General features: G+C 44.3%; 1 protein-coding gene across 13 annotated transcripts in view; it reads right to left on the minus strand.

Annotated features, from left to right (window-relative positions):
• Positions 1–18307, minus strand: part of LOC112250123 (protein 4.1-like) — a 92924-nt gene that overhangs the window by 8029 nt on the left and 66588 nt on the right. For 8 of the 13 annotated variants that reach the window (XM_042321642.1, XM_042321643.1, XM_042321650.1 and 5 more), the window contains 10 exons: positions 17807–17882; positions 16608–16826; positions 16142–16229; positions 14865–15017; positions 14447–14544; positions 8375–8547; positions 5884–5981; positions 3070–3123; positions 2903–2935; positions 2272–2334 (listed from right to left, as the gene is read on the minus strand). In XM_042321642.1, coding sequence (XP_042177576.1) covers positions 2272–2334; positions 2903–2935; positions 3070–3123; positions 5884–5981; positions 8375–8547; positions 14447–14544; positions 14865–15017; positions 16142–16229; positions 16608–16826; positions 17807–17882 — 1055 coding nt within the window. The remainder of the gene's footprint in view (positions 1–2271; positions 2335–2902; positions 2936–3069; positions 3124–5883; positions 5982–8374; positions 8548–14446; positions 14545–14864; positions 15018–16141; positions 16230–16607; positions 16827–17806; positions 17883–18307) is intronic. The other 5 variants (XM_042321649.1, XM_042321648.1, XM_042321647.1 and 2 more) reach the window with 3 other exon arrangements.

The raw sequence follows: 18307 nt of genomic DNA on the forward strand, positions 1-18307 counted from the left end.
CCATGGTGGGGGAGAGGGGAGGACAACAGGTACATTAGTCTGTAAACCATGATAGTAACAGGAAGGATGCCAAGCCTCACTGACTGCCCATTTATGGTTAGTTTTAGTGTGTGTATGGCAGTTTATGGTTAGTTTTAGTGTGTGTATGGGTGAACTGTTTTAGACCTAGCGCAGAGTAAAGAGTGCATTTCCTAAGGAGCCACCAAGAGGCGATATCACTCCACAGAATGTACAGGTTATTATTGGGCACTACCCATTTCAAATGGTCACGCACTGTCCCAAATGAGACCTCAATCTAATTATCAGATAACAATATCGAATTGAAAGCACTCTGGGTTCAACTTGTGACCCCTTTTAGAGAGGAGGATGTAGAAAACATCCACACTGATCAAGGGTTGTGATGAGGGATCAGTGAGGCGAGGCGTTGTTATGAGTTTAAACCCTTTAGCTCAGTAGTACACCTGAACATCAAAACGTGGAACTGCCAGTGGAACCCAACCAGAGGGATACATTTTCCCTTTATGAGACTGTTGAACAAGGGCTTGACTCTGAACTGTGTTAGTCTTGTCACACAAGTTGGCAGGTGTAAAATTATACATCGCATAGGCACCTGCTATTGCCATGGCGATAAGTGACATGGAGGGCGGTTTCACTATACATACAATTATATCATTCTTATTTCAAATTAACATACTCCAGGAAGGTTGAAAAGCTGTTTTCATCATTTACAATTCTCACCACGAGTTGAGTAAATTCTTAAGTAAATTTCTCCAATCTTTTGATCTCAAGGTCATATAGTAACTGCCATTTAAGCCATAACAGTCTAAGCCCTGTAAGCTATACGGAACTGTTTCAAGGTCATACCAAGGATCATTTGATTTAGAATTTGTACACCCCTTGAGATATCAAATGTAATTTGGCCTTATTGCCATTAGCCCATACAAACTAAATTGAATAACATTCACTACATACATGGAACAGATAGATCTATTCTAGGGACTAAAGGAAGTGAGTCCTACAGTACCAGTCAAACGTTTGGGCACACCTCATTCAAGGGTTTTTCTTTATTTTTACTATGTTCTACATTGCAGAATGGCACTGTATATCTGAGAGATTTGAAAGATCAGGAAACATAATAAATGTGCACACACACCATTACCCCTTATTTTAGGCCACAAAACAGTCGCCATATATACAGTACCAATCAAAAGTTGACACATTTACTCATTCTAGGATTTTTCTTTATTTTTACCATTTTCTACATTGTAGAATAATAGTGAAAAAAATCAGAAAGTAACCAAGTGTTAAATCAAAATATATTTTATATTTGAGATTCTTCAGAGTAGCCACCCTTTGCCTTGATGACAGCTTTACACACTCTTGGTTCTCTTAACCAGCTTCATGAGGTAGTCACCTGGAATGCATTTCATTTAACAGGTGTGCCTTGTTAAAAGTTAATTTGTGGAATTTCTTTCCTTCTTAATGCATTTGAGCCAATCAGTTATGTCGTGACAAGGTAGGGGTGATATACAGAAGATAGCCCTATTTGGTAAAAGACCACGCCACAGACCAATGTTGGCAGATCGGCTGTGCTGACTTCAGACGAGCCTCAAGACACAATCGTGTTTGTGAGAGAGTCTCATCTTTCCATTGAGGGTCATAATAATAGGACAAACCGTTCCGACACTACAGACCATTTTGTGAGAAGACCGATTTTCGGGATGTCTCATGGTCTGGATGCGGTGGATTGAGACGCGGGGCAGCAGACAGCGACTATAGGAGGTTAAAGACATTCTGGTACTTACATCATGTTAAAGGGCACGAATGGCAGTTCCACGTTTCTAATGTGTGAGATTATAGAACACTCTGGGTAGGTTTAGTTTGTTATCACACCATTACAAATTCACAACTTAAATCAAGCAAACCAGAGCAGGAAAATCCCGTATTGGCTTAGGGAAACATTAGTCCTGTTAAAAACGCATCCCCGGAAAATACTAAATATCCAAAACAATTTTCAACTCAATAACAGGAGAGGTTGAGCATTCATCAGCGCTCCCCCTCGCTCCAATAAACCCTGTTTGGTCAGACATGCACCCCATCCCACATGCAAAATCATGCAATGGTGTTCAAAAACACACACAGAGAAACAGAGCCTGAGAGTGAAAGGTAGACTGGAGAAGACAGCCTGGGACAGGAGCCAAGAGAGAGGATGCAGGCTTGGGCTTTGATTCCCTTTAGTTACGGGCCAATAGTTATCACAGTCATACCAACCTCCAACATTAAATTGCTATGTCTGACATATATATTTTCCCCCTGCACTCTCAACTTTCCGCTCTGTGGAATCAAAAAATGAAGACGCATGTGAAAAACACATAAAAAAGGAAATAAAATGCCTAAGCGCCCAGAGGTGAGAATCTGTGCAGTCAGGACAGTTCCACTGCAGAGCAGAGGCTGTGGAGACTGGGACAGAACTACACTGGACGTCCACTACTGGTCAGGGCAGACCAGAATGGACCCTGTCTAAACCACACGTCACCTTAGCTGTGTAGTCATTAACTATAATACTGTAGAGATAGAGAATATTTACTCCTCACAGGGTAGAGCTTATTTGGGTGTTAATCCGTAGAATGCTGCAGCTAAGGCAAGCCTATCCAGAACAATGTCCTATCCTCAGCATGTTCAGCTGTGGTGGCGTGTGGTTGAACAGCAGTGTGTTGAGAAAAACCATACACGTCACAGATCACAGTGGCAGCAGCACAAAGATACAAAAAACAAAGCATACATTCCTGCAGGATAAGTGAAACCCAGGTTACAAAATAAAGAGCAGCGAAGATGTAAAAAAGCCCAGATGATCTATAGACAAAGTCACCATCAAACAATCAATCACAGTTAATCAATCAACCTGCTGGGAGGAGTCTGGCTCATCTCTTTTCATCTGTTAGCATCCAGAAGAAAAGGACATGTTAGTTTGATACCTGCACTGCCCAGAGCTCCGTGTATATACACTGTATTACAAATAATCTTAAAAGGTGCAGTAAGATGGTAAAGATGCCCACTGCCCTCACAGACCTCAGTGCCTTCAGTAGGTGTGGCCGCCGCCCTTTCGCTAGGCTCCTCCTCTACCTGCGTGGTTTTTGTAGCGGGAATGTTTTTTTGTCGGGGAAAAGAAAAGGTGAAATGGATGATGAGAAAGCCTGATTCCCAGCAGCACCACCTAACGGTGCAATGTCATGTGACAGAGGGAGGAGCGCCCAGGATCTGCCCACATGAGAGTGAAACCTGATGAGATGGGGGCGGTGCACATGCTGGCCTCGGAATACTGGTCATTTTTCTGTGTAGAGCTGATTTAACTGTTTTGTGTCATCTGTCATTTCCTACTTTATGTTTCTTATTGTTGCCTAAATGTCAGAAACGCGGGTCTACTAAATGTCAGAAACGCGGGTCTACTAAATGTCAGAAACGCAGGTCTACTAAATGTCAGAAACGCGGGTCTACTAAATGTCAGAAACGCAGGTCTACTAAATGTCAGAAACGCAGGTCTACTAAATGTCAGAAACCCGGGTGTACTAAATGTCAGAAACCCGGGTGTACTAAATGTCAGAAACCCGGGTGTACTAAATGGCGACTAATAACACTGAATGGGACAGGGGGTGCAACACAGGCAATGACATCCTTATAGGGCAAAATTAACTTGAAAACAGAGCTATATATACACACTAAATCTACCTGTGTATGACTATGGCATTTACAGCCAAACAGATAGGGACACAGGAATAAGAATTATCATTTTACAACACTAAAAAGGTTTAAATTATTTTTATGACAGAGCAGCCAATACTGGTATAATAAGAGTGATTAGTATTTAATAACTAATTTAAGATCTCTAAAGAATGGCGAAAGACTGAAATTCTATTTAGTAATTTTATACAGAAATCAAGGGTTTTAAGAAGAAAGGAGAGTGAAATATAACGGGGATGGAGGGAGTGCAGAACACAGATGTGCTGGCTAAGGTGAGGGGTGGGAGGAGCTGACATAAGCAGGGGGGTGATGAGATGGTGCCATTCAGGCGGCAGGGTCACACAGCTGGTCACACAGCTCTTCCTGCAGCAGGGAAGTGTGTGTGTCAGTGTGTGTGTCTGAGCAGGGTGTGGCCACAGGGGGATGAGTGGGGACAGGTGCCTTATGCTCCAGGTAGCAGAGCGACAGGGCCAGGGGCAGGGCCAGGAGGAAGGCCAGAGCCAGGGACTGGGAGGCAGACAGCAGCAAAGCCAAGATGAACATGAATGAGGGCACCAGGAAGGGGGAGGAGAGGGGCAGGTAGCGCTGCAGCCCCGAGGGGATCAAGCAGGCAGCACAGTCCTTGGGAAGGCTGGGGAAGCAGAGGTAGCCGTCCGCATCCAGCAGAGAGAAGGGCAGGAAGCCCAGGCCCATCAACATCCCCAGCACGGAGAAGCCCAGACTGGACTGAGCCACATCATTGGCCTGGACGGGTGACCCTTCCTGGGGCTCTGAGCTGCAGGCCAGGGGGGAGGGAGGAGGAAAGGCCTCTAGAGGCTGGTGATGGTAGTGCCCTGTTGCAGCCAAACTGTCTGCATGCTGCTGGGGGGTAAAATCAGGATCCCAAATACCCGGGTAGTCCCCGTCCCCATCTAGCTGGCCCCAGGACAGGGGGTCGTCCTCCGAGATGTCGGACAGAACGTCTAGCTCAGAGATGGTGTCCAGGATGGGAGGGATGGATGAGTTGGAGGAGGATAAGGACAGGGGGAACATGAAGATTGACTACACAGTGATTAACCCATCGTTTCCCCCATGTAGAGAAAGCGAGAGAAGGCCACATGTAGACACCATGCAGGGAAGGAAGCGGTGAGGGGGAAAAACAAGCAGTAATCACAACCAAGAGAAGAAGAAACAAATGTGTGTGAAAAATAATAAAACGGTAAGAGGAAGGTGTGCGCAGGAAAAGAGGGGAGAAAGAAACACCATTAGTGAGACGTGTCAGGTCAGGGGTGCAGCAGAGTAACACGGGTGCAGACAAGAGGTCACATAGTGGGGGCAGTGAGAGGTCAGGGGTCAAAGGGTGGGTCCAAGAGGTTCTGGGGGAGGAGGGTCAAGCGCATTCTACAACTGTACAACAACAGGATCAGAACTGAGAACACTAGTGGACAGATGCAGAGAGAAGTCAGAGTAGATGACAGGAAGGGGAAGAATCTAAAGCAACCCAAAAACAGGAAGGTCTTTGTGATTGAGTTAGAGATATAGCACAGTTAAACTCTGGTTGTTCCCATTCAATTTGAATTCAAAACTCTTACTTTTAGCCCTGTCCCCTTAATTTTTACTTCCAGGTAAACCCCCCAGAGAACCAGAAATCTTCCCTGACCATGGCAGGACAACATCCGCTGAGCAAGAATCCAGTTAGTGGAGTCTCGATTAATTTCACAATGTTAGGAGGGGATCCTATTGGTGTACATTACCCCTAGTACAACTAAGACAGTGCCCCCCCCCCCATAATGAAATAATGATATTGCATTATGGACAAGTCACTGTTATGTTAAGGATGAATATGATCCTTTATACAGCACCCACATGTCAAGAGTCTTACACTCTCCTAATAGGAGTTATGGTATGAAGCAGACAGCTCCTACATCCTACAGCTCTGGCTAATTCAACTCCAGTGCTACAGTGGGGGTGGGGGGGTGACAAAACCAAGATTAAGTCAATAAATCTAAGCTAGACAGTGGAGATAATTGAGTTCCTTTGAGACAAAAGTATTAGGCATTAGTCAAACAGACTATTCATTTCCAATTCAACCACAGGATGTCAGATGTTTGGTTCTTCCTTGAAAGACAAGAGATTGAGTTAGATCATCCCACTACCTCCTCTCACCTTGGAGGAGTCAGAGGAGAGTTCCAGGCCAGGCTCCCTGCCGTTCCCCACAGAGGTGGGGGCCGAGTCCTGGGCCTCGATCATGTTGATCACTGGCGCTGAAGGGGCACAGACAAGATGACACATATCCAAGCTTTATATAACATTCATATTCTCCATTCATGTATGTATACTTCAGAGAGCTCTTCAATTCAGCACATCATGCTAATGTCAATGCATGGCCAGCAGAGGGCTCTCTAACCCCAGAGCACAGTTCAATCTGGACCATGTGAAAACAATACAAATTAAATGTACCCGCCTTTTGTGGATGAGATAAGACCATAATTGCATGGATTCATAGTACATACCAGACATGGCTATTTGTTTTGGTATAGTAAATGCCTATGTCCAATAGCTATTCAGATGGAAAGAGGTCAGAGAAATTACACAGGATCAGTTCTTTGGCTAAATGCCAGGTCTATGTGAAACTACAGTAATGATTGACATGTCATGCTAGCCGTAGTGTACAGTAGTGTATTTAGCAGTGCCAACACACACACAGTGGTGCGGTGTAGTCATGGATTCTTGAGGTTTAGTAGTAAGGGTTTGATATGGAACCTGATATCATCAGTAACTGACCATGCCACCCACAGCACAGCCGCCACTCCCTGTATTGTTGTGCCATGTGTTGGGAGGGAAGAGGGGGATTTATCCAGAGACCAGGACCAAATTCTCCTTGGCTAGCCGCGTCTCATTCAGAGTCCCAGTCTCACACCTGCTGTGACTGTATCTGAAGCTCTGGGGGCCATAGTCAGGGGCCAGAGGAGAGAGAGCGAAGTCTCCACGGCTGGCCAGTCAGAAAACAAAATGGATCCCTCCCGCCCTCTTCTTATTTTTCCCTCTACTACAGAGGAAGGCAAGGGAATTAATAGTACACTGCATTGGGTTGATGATGAATGATCAAGAGGCTCAGAGAGGCCCTACATACAGGAGGGGAAAGAAAAGGGATTCCAGAGCAGGCTCAGGTTAGCGTGAGTGAGTCGAGTAACCCTTTAATAATGAATGGCCCGGCCCTAGTACACATGGGGTATTTGGGACTGAGTTGAGTTATCCTAGATTTACAAGCTAGACAGAGAGGGTAGAAAGGCAAAAGCCCTCATCTTGCTAAATGTTATGGTAGGCTATTCATGGCAAAGTAAAGTATCGAGATTGGCATTCCTTTGGTGACTCATGTTCATCTAGGATTCTCCTCCTGGATTTGTGCTGCTGAAGTTGGAAGCAAAAAACTGAACAGTCAATATAACACACTAATCTTTGTCAGAAGAGGTACTGTACATTTTCAAGCTTCGCCATTTAATTACTACTTCACTTTCAGCTACACCATCACCCGCATTTAATCTGCATAGCAGCTGGGCCAGTCCAGTATTACTGTATTTTAGTCTAATTCCCCACATCACGCAAAGACACTAGGTTTTGCTCAGAGCAATTTCTAGAATGCTTTTATGGTGGAAAATAGGTCCATGTGAATTTGTAAGCCTTGGCCTGAGAACATCCTTCATGCTTGTTAACGTTTTAGTGGCACTGTTTCTTTCCCATGTTAAATGTACAATGTAACATACACAGCCTGGGTCTAGTCATAGAAACACATCGAAATCCCTTGGTCAAAAAGAACGAGTCCAGTTTCATCCACAGTCCTTCCCAAAGTTCCAACAAAGGGAAAAAGATGTTAGAGCCATTTCCCGTATATAGCCAATAGCAATGACAGTGGGCGAATGTGCCAAGCCTACAGCTAAACACTGACTGACGTTGTACAGGCCACTGCAAAATGGTTCTTCTAAAAACACCTGGAAAAGAGAAATAGCCTCATAGTAGGCTATAGGAATGTTCATCCCTAGTCATTGTAACATGTTTGGCTAAATGCAAAACCAGCATAGTTCAGCTCACCAGACAGTTTGAGCTGACTAAAACGAGGAGGATAGTGGTTTGTTCCCTCTAAACTTTAATGGTTGGCGGGGGAACAGAATGCATGCTGAGGCACGTTGATGAGCGTTGTCCCGGAACGGGGCCGTTTCTGTATATCTCACGGTAATGGGTTTCCTCTGATCCTGCGGGTCCTTTGTTACTTTATCTACTTCTCTCGCTCGCTGTTTTGGGAGTGTTTCTTCAGCAGTTTATCTAAATGTCTCTTTGATGGCAGGGCTGAGGTAGCCTGTGGTTCTGTGACGGCCCCCCTACGGTGTCTGCACTGAGCTGACTGAATGAGAACCCTCTCATGATCACAAAGAGACCGGCTGCTAGTGTAGGCCAGAATCAGAGGCTATGCTCCACTGGGTAACACTCATCTCCTCGCCTGCAGAGACAGCTATGGACTGACTCATACTGTACTCATTACCAGAATACCAGCGCTGCCCATAGTCCAAGGTAGTGGGCACTGGGCATAACAATACATCAACCCAAATCCCAACTGTGTGTGTGTGTGTGTGTGTGTGTGTTGTCTAGTGCCACTGCCTACCTCCATCCAGGCTTCGTGAGATGCGCTTGCTGGAGGTGCGCTCGAAGTAGGGTGCCGGCCTGTCGATGAGGGTGCTGGCCTGTCGTGTTTGGGCCTGGGTCCGCCCACTGTAGCGGAATTTAGAGCCCAGTGTGAGGAACTTGGCTTTAGTGGGCGCTTCTGGAGTCATCAACCTGGAGTGAGAATAGGACCAAAATAAAATGAAACTATTCTGAAAACAAACAAATACTGTATCATATACAGTATTTGGTGCAGTGTGTAAACTCCATGTGGATATGTTATTTCAGTTTACTGGATGACAGTGAGGCTATATAGATAGTACTCTGTCTTTTTTCACTATAATAAAAAAAAAAAAGCTTTATATTATTTTATTTTTATTTTATAAATGTCCTGCCTGTGACCTAGGCTAACCACAGGTGGAAGTGATAAACCTAGCTATCTCTGTGTGTAAATACAGAGATTGTGAATGAGTCATGAAGACCTAGGTAAAAGGGATCCGTTCAACAGTCTCATTGTTTGTCAGTGAACGTACGTGAACATGAGCTGTAAACCCCATCAAACTCTGGGTGCCGAACAGTAAGCGGTCTCCTATTCTCCTTCGCTGGCTCTGCATAACAGCTGTGTTTGAGGCTAGATATTCAAAATCTTCCCTGCCCCTATCCTTAATCTCCTATGGAGACAGGGCTTTCCTTTCCGCCCATCTCCCCCCCCCATTTGCTTTGCAGGGCCCCTCACTCAGACATTTATCTCACACACACACACACACACGCGTATGTGCACAGCCTGAGGGAGCGGCAGGCAGGGGTCCAGATGTCTCTGGCATCTTTCTAGTGGTGTCAGGTTAAGCCATACTGGGGTCCTCTCCAAGGCTCTGCTCTCTGCTGTTATACAGGCAGACTAGGAAGGGGTCTGTTCTGTTGTTTATCCCAGGGGAATGCAGGCCAGGGCTGATTTCAACCCCATTTAAACACACTTGCCCTAGGTGTGCTGCTGGGATGTCAGGGTGTCTGTGGATCCCATTATGATCTCAGCATCCCAGCATGACCTCCAGCCCAGCCAGGGCCAGGGTCTGTCATGACATCATGCCCTCACATCACAGCCCAAGAAAAGCCACTCTTCTGACCAAATTGCTAATAAGGGGGCAGCATTCAGAATTTTGGATGAAAAGCATGCCCAAATTAAACAGCCTGCTACTAGGGCCCAGATGATATGATATGCATGTAACTGGTAGATTTGGATAGAAAACACTAAAGTTTCCAAAACTTAAAATAGTGTCTGAGTATAACAGAACTGATTTGGCAGGCAAAAACCTGAGAAAAATCCATTCAGGAAGTAGCTTTTTTTTTTGGTTTTGTAGTTTTCTATTCAATGCCATTACAGTATCCATTGAATTAGGACTCAAAATTGCAGTTCCTATGCCTTCCACTAGATGGCAACAGTCTTTAGAAATTGTTTCAGGCTTGTATTCTGATAAATGGAGTAAAACCAGTCTGAATGAATGGACCCTGACGTGTCACAGAGCTTTTTCATGCACAATCCCAAGAGAGTGCCTTTTTTTGTTTACCTTTTATATTGACGACGTTATTGTCCGGTTGAAATATTATAGATTTAAGCTAAAAACAACCTGAGGTTTGAATATAAACATCGTTTGACATGTTTCTATGAACTTTACGGATTCAATTAGGATTTTTTTTGCCTGCCTGTTTTGACTGAGTTTGAGCCTGTGGATTACTGAAGAAAACGCAAGGTTTTTGGATATAAAGAGACTTTATTGAACAAAAGGAACATTTATTGAGTAAATGAATGTCTTCGGAGTGCAACCATATGAAGACCAAAGGTAAGGGATTAATTTTCTCTCCATTTCTGAGTTGTGTAACTCTTCTGCTTGGCTGGTTACTGTTTGTAATGATTTGTCTGCTGGGCCATGTTCTCAAATAATCGTAGAGTGTGCTTTCACCTTAAAGCATTTTTTAAATCTGACACCGTGGTTGGATTCACAAGAAGTTAATCTTTAACTTCTTAAGCTTCCCCCCTACTTTTTCTGAAATTCTGTTAAAAATCGCGCAACATTTTGGCGTCCTGCTACTCAGGCCAGGAATATAGTATATGCATATGATTAGTATGTGTGGATAGAAAACACTCAGACGTTTCCAAAACTGTTTAAATCACGGCTGTGACTATAACAGAACGTCTGTTTCATCGAAAAGCGCAGGAAAATCTGATCACTGGAGATGGAAAAAAGTATCCATGCGCCACTCCCATGAATTGTTAAAGGTGAACCGTAATATATTTGGCCAAGCTTGCAGTACCTACAGCTACCACAGGATCTATAGAGTCTCCTCATTTGAATCTGAATTGATTCTTGGTAGATCCGCCCAAAGGGAACCGATTCTCTCCGACCACCGACCCGAGGCATTGTCTGCCTTTTTCTCCGGACATTTTTCCACACGGCAGGCTATCGAATTTACATCGCCTCCTGATGATTTTTATAGCTTATTAACGTGTAGTTATACCTAAAGTTGCATTAGAAAGGTATTTCGAAGTGTTTTGTAAAAGTTTATCGTCGAATTTTTAACTTTTAAAAAATGACGTTACGTTATGAAACGCTCTTTTCCGTTTTCCACACAGTCTTCATAGATCGATATCTAGGCTATATATGGACCGATTTAATCCAAAAAAAGACCCAGTATTGATTATGGGACATCAAGGTGTGCAAAGAAAGAAGATGGTCAAAGGTAATTAATGTTTTATATTTTATTGTGCGGTTTGTGTAGCGCCGACTATGCTAATTCTTTTGTTTACATCCCCTACGGGTCTTTTGGGGTGTTGCATGCTATCAGATAATAGCTTCTCATGCTTTCGCCGAAAAGCATTTTAAAAATCTGAAACGGTGGCTAGATTCACAATGACTGTAGCTTTATTTTAATACCAAACATGTGTATTTTAATGAACGTTTGCGTTTTAACTAATACCATTAGCATATAGCGTCGCGCATGTGCATTTCTAGAGCTCTAGGTGAGACGTCTGCGTCTCAAGTAAGCTCAAGAGGTTAAACCTATGTAAAATATGTTTTGTGAATATTTATAATGAGTATTTCTGTATTTGAATTTGGCGCTCTGTAATCTCACTGGATGTTGGCCAGGTGGGACGCTAGCGTCCCACCTACCCTAGAGATGTTAAAAGCCCTCATACCCTAGAGATGTTAAAAGCCCTCATACCCTAGAGATGTTAAAAGCCCTCATACCCTAGAGATGTTAAAAGCCCTCATAGGTATTGATATCAATATACAGTGCCTTGCGAAAGTATTCGGCCCCCTTGAACTTTGCGACCTTTTGCCACATTTCAGGCTTCAAACATAAAGATCTAAAACTGTATTTTTTTGTGAAGAATCAACAACAAGTGGGAAACAATCATGAAGTGGAACGACATTTATTGGATATTTCAAACTTTTTTAACAAATCAAAAACTGAAAAATTGGGCGTGCAAAATTATTCAGCCCCTTTTACTTTCAGTGCAGCAAACTCTCTCCAGAAGTTCAGTGAGGATCTCTGAATGATCCAATGTTGACCTAAATGACTAATGATGATAAATACAATCCACCTGTGTGTAATCAAGTCTCCGTATAAATGCACCTGCACTGTGATAGTCTCAGAGGTCCGTTAAAAGCGCAGAGAGCATCATGAAGAACAAGGAACACACCAGGCAGGTCCGAGATACTGTTGTGAAGAAGATTAAAGCCGGATTTGGATACAAAAAGATTTCCCAAGCTTTAAACATCCCAAGGAGCACTGTGCAGGCGATAATATTGAAATGGAAGGAGTATCAGACCACTGCAAATCTACCAAGACCTGGCCGTCCCTCTAAACTTTCAGCTCATACAAGGAGAAGACTGATCAGAGATGCAGCCAAGAGGCCCATGATCACTCTGGATGAACTGCAGAGATCTACAGCTGAGGTGCGAGACTCTGTCCATAGGACAACAATCAGTCGTATATTGCACAAATCTGGCCTTTATGGAAGAGTGGCAAGAAAGCCATTTCTTAAAGATATCCATAAAAAGTGTCGTTTAAAGTTTGCCACAAGCCACCTGGGAGACACACCAAACATGTGGAAGAAGGTGCTCTGGTCAGATGAAACCAAAATTGAACTTTTTTGGCAACAATGCAAAACGTTACGTTTGGTGTAAAAGCAACACAGCTCATCACCCTCAACACAGCTCATCACCCTGAACACACCATCCCCACTGTCAAACATGGTGGTGGCAGCATCATGGTTTGGGCCTGCTTTTCTTCAGCAGGGACAGGGAAGATGGTTAAAATTGATGGGAAGATGGATGGAGCCAAATACAGGACCATTCTGGAAGAAAACCTGATGGAGTCTGCAAAAGACCTGAGACTGGGACGGAGATTTGTCTTCCAACAAGACAATGATCCAAAACATAAAGCAAAATCTACAATGGAATGGTTCAAAAATAAACATATCCAGGTGTTAGAATGGCCAAGTCAAAGTCCAGACCTGAATCCAATCGAGAATCTGTGGAAAGAACTGAAAACTGCTGTTCAAATGCTCTCCATCCAACCTCACTAAGCTCGAGCTGTTTTGCAAGGAGGAATGGGAAAAAATTTCAGTCTCTCGATGTGCAAAACTGATAGAGACATACCCCAAGCGACTTACAGCTGTAATCGCAGCAAAAGGTGGCGCTACAAAGTATTAACTTAAGGGGGCTGAATAATTTTGCACGCCCAATTTTTCAGTTTTTGATTTGTTAAAAAAGTTTGAAATATCCAATAAATGTCGTTCCACTTCATGATAGTGTCCCACTTGTTGTTGATTCTTCACAAAAAAATACAGTTTTAGATCTTTATGTTTGAAGCCTGAAATGTGGCAAAAGGTCGCAAAGTTCAAGGGGGCCGAATACTTTCGCAAGGCACTGTACAAGACAATTAAAGTGGATGGCAGTGTTTGAAATTCAAATTTGACAGATTAAGGACAGTCATTACTAGGAGTTTCTTTTGTACACAGAAGATCTGAATGAGAGGAGAGGAGAAAGAGGGGCGCTACAGGGCTTTGGGATATTACTGGTTGGGTTGAAGGCAAGGCAGTGAGTGATTGTTGCTTTGTGTTTGTTGAGGCTGTGGCTCCCCTCCTCTTGTCCATGCCAAGAATAACACAACTCGATTAAACAGCCGAGGATCTCCATGCCGTATCTGATTTCAATTTGGAGTATGCCGACAATCCTCTTACGAACTGTCAAATAATGCGATGCGCAGCAGGGATTTATTATGTGATGCAACACACTTCCGCATTGTCTCCATACTGCTGTACCGTTTGTTGCTACTTGGCTACCTGCCAAACTTTTGCTTTTTACTTTTAAGTATTTCATCAAACTCGGTACTTAACAAGTTTACCAAGGGCTTAGTTTTATCCTCACACAACTTTTTTTAATTCAACTTTTTCACCCCGGATGCTTCATCTGGACATGGATCTACAGGACCTCCTCAGGGCAAAAAAACCCAAAACAAACTAAGTAACATGATGCCTTCTCATTGCAGTCGCTGTACTCTTAATATACAGGATTACTATCGCCTTGTGGTGAGGATAGCAGAGTTGCAAGCCGGGCTTGAGACGCAAATCATTAGGCAAGGGCAATTTAAGTGTAGGAAAAGATGATGCTGCATCTGTACCACAAATACAAGCATCCCCTATACCATAAGAAGTTAAGCGCATGATAATGGCCATGGCTTTAGGCCTCAGACAGAGAAGCTGCCTGAACAAATAAGTGCATAGGGTTGGGGGGGGGGCGCTTAACACTCCCCACTGACATGGGGAAGGACTAACTGTGTTAGCTTAGACACATTTCACAGAGTCAACAGGTTAGAAAGGGCCTATAGATAAAGTTGCAAGGTGGAACAGAACACTATAAAGAAAGGTGCAATCATTAAAAAACAACAGACTTCAGAGGACCTAACACACTAGTTCTTCCTGGTTCAGACATCTTTTAGAGTCTGACGCAGTGAGTTCGAGGTTAAACCTGTTGGTGTCTGACATGGGAGCGGAGGGTGTGATTGTTACCTGAAGAAGGTGTGATTCTCCACGCAGACCTTCCAGACTCTCTTGGCAGAGCGGTGGTTGGGCAGCTTGAAGCCCACGGTGCTCTCAAACTGCTCCGTCTGTAAGACAGAGCATATAGCTGAGTTCCCCCCAGAGTACAAGAACTAGCCAGGTTAGAAAACATATGCTCCACAAAAAACGAGATATGGGCCAAACCCCCCCCCCCCTCCACAAAACTAGTTTGAATTGGGCCTTGAGAAAGAAATATCTAAACGTCAGCATTTCCATCTCCACAATCAAACCATGTCCTAACATTGTCAGTATTTGGCTCAATGACAGTCTCTTTCCTACAGCTGATCTCTGGAGTGGGTTTTTGAAAGGACAAGAGTAAATTGTGGAAATATCTTGTTTTTCCTCTGAGAGCGGTGCGGTTCTGTACCTCTCCCGGCCTGATTTTGATATAGAAGTTGCTACGTTTGTAGGAGATCTTGAGGATTTTTGGCCAGGCAAAGCGGTTTATCCGGAGTCGGTCTTTGTAGATCAGTAGGCCATTGGCACACACTCCCAACATGATGTCCACTCCCTCAGAGTCCTGCAGACACAAAGACAACAGCCATAGCAACAGTTCAGCAAAGTATAATGAACAGAAAACAGTCACGTTTGCAGTAGTACAGACAACATGGATGGAGAACAGACAACGTTCTCAGATTTCAGTCCAGAAGATTTATAATATTGCAAAGGCTCACAATGGAATAAGATTACATACAATTGAATAAGGCTGGATATGCAATCATCCCACCATAACTCAATGGTAACGTTATCGAACTTGCATGATGCCATAAAGGGTATTTTAAGTCTGGGACATATGGATAGTTTGATACTGAGTGGCTATTGATTTGTGTATCAAACTGTAAAACGAGGAGGAAAATCCATCGGCGCTGATGGGCATGGCAACTATTAGACACCAATGCATGGCTTTCAATCACCCCCTCTCACTCCCCATGGCCATGACATGCTTCTCCACACAACCCTTGTACGTGGCTGTCTGCCTACCTACTGAAAGAGAGAGAGGACATAAGGGCCTGACATGCACTTTTCTCACTAATTACTGACGGTTGGGATCTGCACTAAGAGGTCACTGCCCCCCCCCATCTCCCCAAACCCCCTTCTCACCATCCCCCTCTGTGTTCTAGACCAACAGGATATTTCTGGGAGTATTTTCAACCCATGTCCAGTCCACCGGGGAGAGAGAATGGTTCGTTCCCATGCAGACGGCCCAGTGAAAAGAGCTCCGGCTCCACCACATGTATTTGTACAGCTGATGCACTTTCTGCTTTGGCTTTGTTTTCTGCCTGCCTCTCTTCCCCTCACTGCACACTACATCAAAGGAGCCTCCCTGAGTCCTGTGTGCTCTCACAGGAGTTTCAACAGACGTCCATACACAAAGAATGGAGCGTAGGAGAACAGTTCCTTGATAAATGACTAAGTTTGGATACTGACCAGTAGGCTTTGTCTCCTTGTTAAGAACTTACAGTTCAATCATATTTTTTTACGGCTATGAGATTGACATTTTCTCATTGCAGGGCATTTTATAAACATCACAAATGTATTTCCTAGTATTTCCGAAAACATGTATACAGGAGTGATTTCTTAAACAAAATCTCTGGTTGGATTGGACATTTCAAAACCCAGTGCCTGGGGCCGTGTGTCAGTCACCTTGGCATGGTGGAGATCGACACCATACATCGACAACTTCTTGGCGTTTTCTAAGAACTGGGTATCTGCTTGAGCAGGAGTCATCCCCCTAGAATGGTAGACAAAACATAGAACAATCCAAAACAAAACAGGTGAAAAGTTAAGTCAATGATAATTCAATCGATAAATGGGAGGTGCTGAAAACAGGGAATTCAAAATATGATAAATCACAGGGTTTAGTACAGGCCAGGGGTAATTTCCAATCCAATTTCTACACAGGTGTCTTTCCCCAGTCCCCACAGCCAGGTGGTTTTAAAGAGGCCCCTTCGGTGATGACTTCAATGTCAGTGTCAGAAGAGGGGATGATCGTGGACTACAAGAAAACTGAAGAGGAAGCACCTCCCTATCCACATTGACGGGACAGTAGCGGAGAAGGTGGAAAGTTAAGTTTCTCTGAACTATCCCTTTAACCCCACACGGCTCTGACCTGTGAGTTTTGTGGAGCTCTACCACCTTCTCCTCCATCTCCTTAGTCTGTGAGGGGGCAAACTGGAAGTCACTGATGTAGTCGAGGCGTTGCTCATCGGGGTCGTGATCTCCCAGCTCGGCCTGCAGGGAGTAGGAACCCAGCAGAGAGTGGGTGACGAAGGAGCAGGGCAGACGCCCCGAAACTATGTCCTGCCGCAGCTGAAGGCACAGGAGATATCTACAGGGGATGGGAGGAGGGGAAGAAAGAGAGTGAGAGGTGAGCGAGATGGGATCAAAGGGCATGAAATAGATTTTGTACATTTGGTCTGTATGTTTATCACTAATCCACTAGTTCAGATCTGACATGACATTCAGCACGTGAACGTGGTGTGTGTGGGGGCGGTTTCCTGTGCCTTACAGTACAGCAGCAGCCTGCAGACTCACAACAGCAGAAATAGCGTGTGCGGTAATGGCACACAGAGAGAGAGGGAAAAAAAGGTAGGTGTGTGAGATGATTGCCTGTGACCTTGGATCTGGGGCTGTGCTGAAACTAAACTCTGGAGGCTGAAGACAGCTCCACTGCATTCGATATTGCTGCAACCTTTTGACGGGTGCCGATCAAAGAGGGCATTCTAACGCTAGATTAGGGAGTAACCGGAGTGATCCCGCTGAGGGCTCAGAGCCGAGTGTAATGAGACACTGGGGGAAACACACGGACATTGAACACTCCGTGTACAGCACACCGTTCCCCTTGTGCTCTGCTCTTCTGACCTTATCGACCAGGGATCTACTGCATGTTGCTGCTGTGGTGTGCAACTACTGTGCAGCACAGTACTACAGCTCCCTTTACGGGATTAGAGGTTTATATATTCACAGTTGTACAGTGAATAACAGTGCTTGCTTATGTGTTAGTTACGTGTGCATGCTGGCCGAAAAACAACATGTACTGTAGATACCGTAACAGTACAACTATTTACATTTTCTGAGTACAAAATACTCTGGAAAGATGTCAAAAGTGTGAATGCAACATTTTAACAGACTGTAGGTTATTGACTGCTCTGGGCCACCTGCGCGGCATACATACATTCTGTGTTTGCACAACTAGGCAGATCATTTCATTGCTATATGACTAACATAATAAAGCCAAAGAATCAAATGTACAATGAAAAGGAGTGGCTGTTTGACCTTTGTTTCCTTATGAAACGGACAGTACAATACCTGGTAATATCCTCGGTCAGCTGGGACGGATCAGGAGGGTAGAACTTGACATTGAACGCTAACTGCCAGGAGGGATCTGTGGAGAGAGAACAGGACACGTCTGATTTAAAGGCTAAAGGAAATTCATTATCATAACACAACATATTATACATTCCTCTGAGGCGCCAGGCCACGTGTTCAAGCCTAGAAGTGACTTCGGCTAAGCATTTGGGTGAGCGTTTGTACTGTATGTAGAGGAAGGCAATTATTAGTTTAGTGTCAAATAACCAACAAAGAAAAACAAGCGATGGTGGAATCTTCCCGAGCCAGATGTGCTAAGAACACACCCTTGCTCGAACAGCTGTGCTCATCGACTGTCCGTAAGGAGTGTGGGTGTGGTGGGGGAGAGAAAGCAGAGACGGGGGAGAGGGGGCAAAGAGATGGAAAGAGGAAGAGAACACACTGGGAAGGAGCGCTGTAAGCAATTACACAACAGCGAAGACCTGCGAGGAGAGGCTTTGA

This window comes from Oncorhynchus tshawytscha, linkage group LG05 (assembly GCF_018296145.1).
Source record: "Oncorhynchus tshawytscha isolate Ot180627B linkage group LG05, Otsh_v2.0, whole genome shotgun sequence".
Lineage (NCBI taxonomy): Eukaryota > Metazoa > Chordata > Actinopteri > Salmoniformes > Salmonidae > Oncorhynchus > Oncorhynchus tshawytscha.